Here is a 2,855-nt window from a genome sequence, read left to right on the forward strand (position 1 = left end):
ACCTTAAGTTGTCTGCTGTGTTATGGGATTATGTGGGTGTAAGGTCGCTTGCTTGGTCTTCTTGGATGGGTGTGGGTTGTCTGCATATAGTCTGTTTGACTGTGTTTGGATATTGTGTTGGTCTGCATATGTTGTTGCTGTGTTTAGGACTGTCTGTCTCTGTGTGTGGACTGTGTTGTCTTCTTTGCTGTGTTTGACTGTTTGTCTGTCTGTTGCTGTGTTTGGACTGTGTTGTTCTGTCGTGTTGCTGTTGTTTGGACTCTGTGTTGTCTGTCTGTTGCTTGTTTTACTGTGTTTGGCGTTATTGGTTGCATAGTGTGTTGACTGTGTTGTCTGCTGTGTCTGCTGTGTTTAACTTGTTGTCTGTTCATGTATTGCGTGTATTTTTTTTGTTTTTTTTTTTTTTTGCGGGACTCGTGTTGTCTGATATCTGTTGCTGTGTTTGACATTCGTGATCGTGTCTGTGCTGTTTTGGACTGTGTTGTCGTGTCTGTGCTGTGTTTGGGACTGTGTTCGTCTGTCTGGTCTCTTGCTTTGGTGTTTGTCTGTCCGTGTTTGCTGTGTTTGGACTGCTGTTGTTTCGCTATGTCTGTTGCTGTGTTTGGACTGTGTGTCTGCATATTGTCTGTTGCTGTGTTTGGACTTGATTGTCTGCATATTGTTCTGTTGCTGTGTTTATTGTTCCGCAATCAATCACATGTATTTATTATGCCTTTCTATTACTCAGCCGATGTCACAAAGTGCTAATCTCTCTCTTTCCAAACACAGCAACAGACAGACAACACAGTCCAAACACAGCAACAGACAGACAACACAGTCCAAACACAGCAACAGACAGACAACACAGCAGCACTATATCGCCCTCTGGTGGTACTGGGTCCATCAACAATAAACAGCTTTTGGAGAGAGATTGCCTGCCTGCCCCATACCTGGTTGACATGAATAGACCAGAACACTGTATCCTTCGTGAGTTGGGGCACAATACATACTCTACAGAACCTATTTCTCACCATGTTGGCTCTGTGTGCAGTTGTCATGTATCCCATATTTAAAGGATTTGGCATGAAAACCATTCCTTTTCCTCCCCCCTGCTTTCATTTGAATGGCTGGAAACAACAGGTTGTCTGTCATTCATACCCACGGACTCCTCCTCTCTCCGGGGCACGGCGGTACGTGTCGGTGCGTCACTGTGCTTCTTTCTCCGCCACACATCCACAGATATGGCTCTGTGAGAAGGCACATGGTGGCGGCTAACCATGAACCAAAAAATAAATCACCAAAAACAGTTCATGCATCAGTAGCAACCCGATTTCATTTATTTTGGATTCAACCATTGCAACAACTGCACTAGACATACAATTGGTTTGCACTGTTACGGGGAGAGAAGCTAGCAAGCAACTTGGAACCCCCCACCTTTYCTCCAGTTTTACTGAGCTATTTTACTCGGTTTTTAAACAGTTTTTGGTTGCAATCGCTCCTTTTTTAAAGACAGTCATCATGGGTGTTCAAGGTTTCCAAGAATACATAGAAAAGCACTGCCCTACTGCCGTGGTACCGGTGGAGCTCCAGAAGCTAGCCCGGGGCAGTCTGGTCGGAGGAGGCAGGCAGAGACCACCTCAGAGCCCGCTACGGCTGCTGGTTGACGCGGAGAACTGCCTCCACCGGCTCTACGGGGGTTTCTACACCGACTGGGTAAGCGGCGGGCAGTGGAACCACATGCTTGGGTACCTGGCTGCCCTCGCCAAGGCCTGCTTCAACGGCAACATTGAGCTACTGGTGTGCTTCAATGGCGCCATGGAGAAAGGCCGTCTTCACGAGTGGGTCAAACGACAGGTGAACGAGAGACAGACAGCGCAGCAGATTGTCAGCCATATCCAGAATAAGGGGACCCCTCCACCGAAGGTCTGGTTTCTTCCCCCAGTGTGCATGGTCCATTGCATCCGGCTGGCCCTAATCAGGTTCCACATTGGGGTAAGTTAGCTAGCCGGCCGCTCGGTGCTTTTCCTCCAAATATAGCTGGCTGGCTCGTTTAGCTTGCTATATAGCAAGCTAGTGTTCTGGCTATCTTGTTAGCTAGCGAGCTGTCAACAACTAGCAGATACTTAGACGAGTCTAGATCTAGTGAGCCTTTTCGTAACTTGGATAACTGTGATGGATCGCGTACAGGCTACTAACAGTTAGCCATGTTGACCAGGCAAGCGCAAAACGAGTAGCCTATCAAGTCAKAACTTGGATAAGGCCGGGCCTTCCTATAATAAATTTACTCGACACAAAAACAATGTTTAACATTGCAATCTGTGGATTTACCCAAAGTTCATGCAAGGTCAGATTGACATTTTTGCACATGACTTGACCTAACTTAAACTGCAGGAATTAAAATGTCACATTCATAAAMATCGCAGTAGACACTCAAGTAGGTATCCAATTAGTAGAACAACTAGATACAATATACATKTGTTTTTGTTGCAGTCTATATATTTCTCAGTCATTTAGTTCTTAGTCAAGGAGGGCTGTACAGAGAAGTATGTGTATTGTCTCCTGGTCAGTCAGTGTAAGTGCAATGAAAGCACAGGAACTCACTACAACACTAAACATATCATCACATGTTGTGCTCCAAACAACCCAACAAATATACTATAGTTTTGTGCAATGTCTCATCCAGAAACCAACAATCACTCCCCCCAAAATCCTAGTAAATTATTTTTTTGGGTTGGGTTTTGAAGGGGGGGACAGTCAAATCTAGACAATAAATTGTATGTGTTAGGTGAGACAGTCAATCTAGACAATAAATTGTAGTTTAGGTGAGACAGTCAATCTAGACAATAAATTGTATGTGTTAGGTGAGACAGTCCATA

General features: G+C 45.1%; 1 protein-coding gene across 1 annotated transcript in view; it reads left to right on the plus strand.

Annotated features, from left to right (window-relative positions):
- The first annotated feature begins 1,180 nt into the window (after nucleotides 1-1,180).
- The window catches only part of LOC112076110 (constitutive coactivator of PPAR-gamma-like protein 1), a 44,243-nt gene continuing 42,568 nt past the window's right edge, over nucleotides 1,181-2,855 (plus strand). Inside the window, exon 1 of the mRNA XM_024142994.2 lies at nucleotides 1,181-1,971. Within this exon, the coding sequence (XP_023998762.2) occupies nucleotides 1,498-1,971 (474 nt within the window). The 5' untranslated portion in view covers nucleotides 1,181-1,497. The remainder of the gene's footprint in view (nucleotides 1,972-2,855) is intronic.

The sequence above is a fragment of the Salvelinus sp. IW2-2015 genome, unplaced genomic scaffold (genome assembly GCF_002910315.2).
Source record: "Salvelinus sp. IW2-2015 unplaced genomic scaffold, ASM291031v2 Un_scaffold3582, whole genome shotgun sequence".
NCBI classification, from domain to species: domain Eukaryota; kingdom Metazoa; phylum Chordata; class Actinopteri; order Salmoniformes; family Salmonidae; genus Salvelinus; species Salvelinus sp. IW2-2015.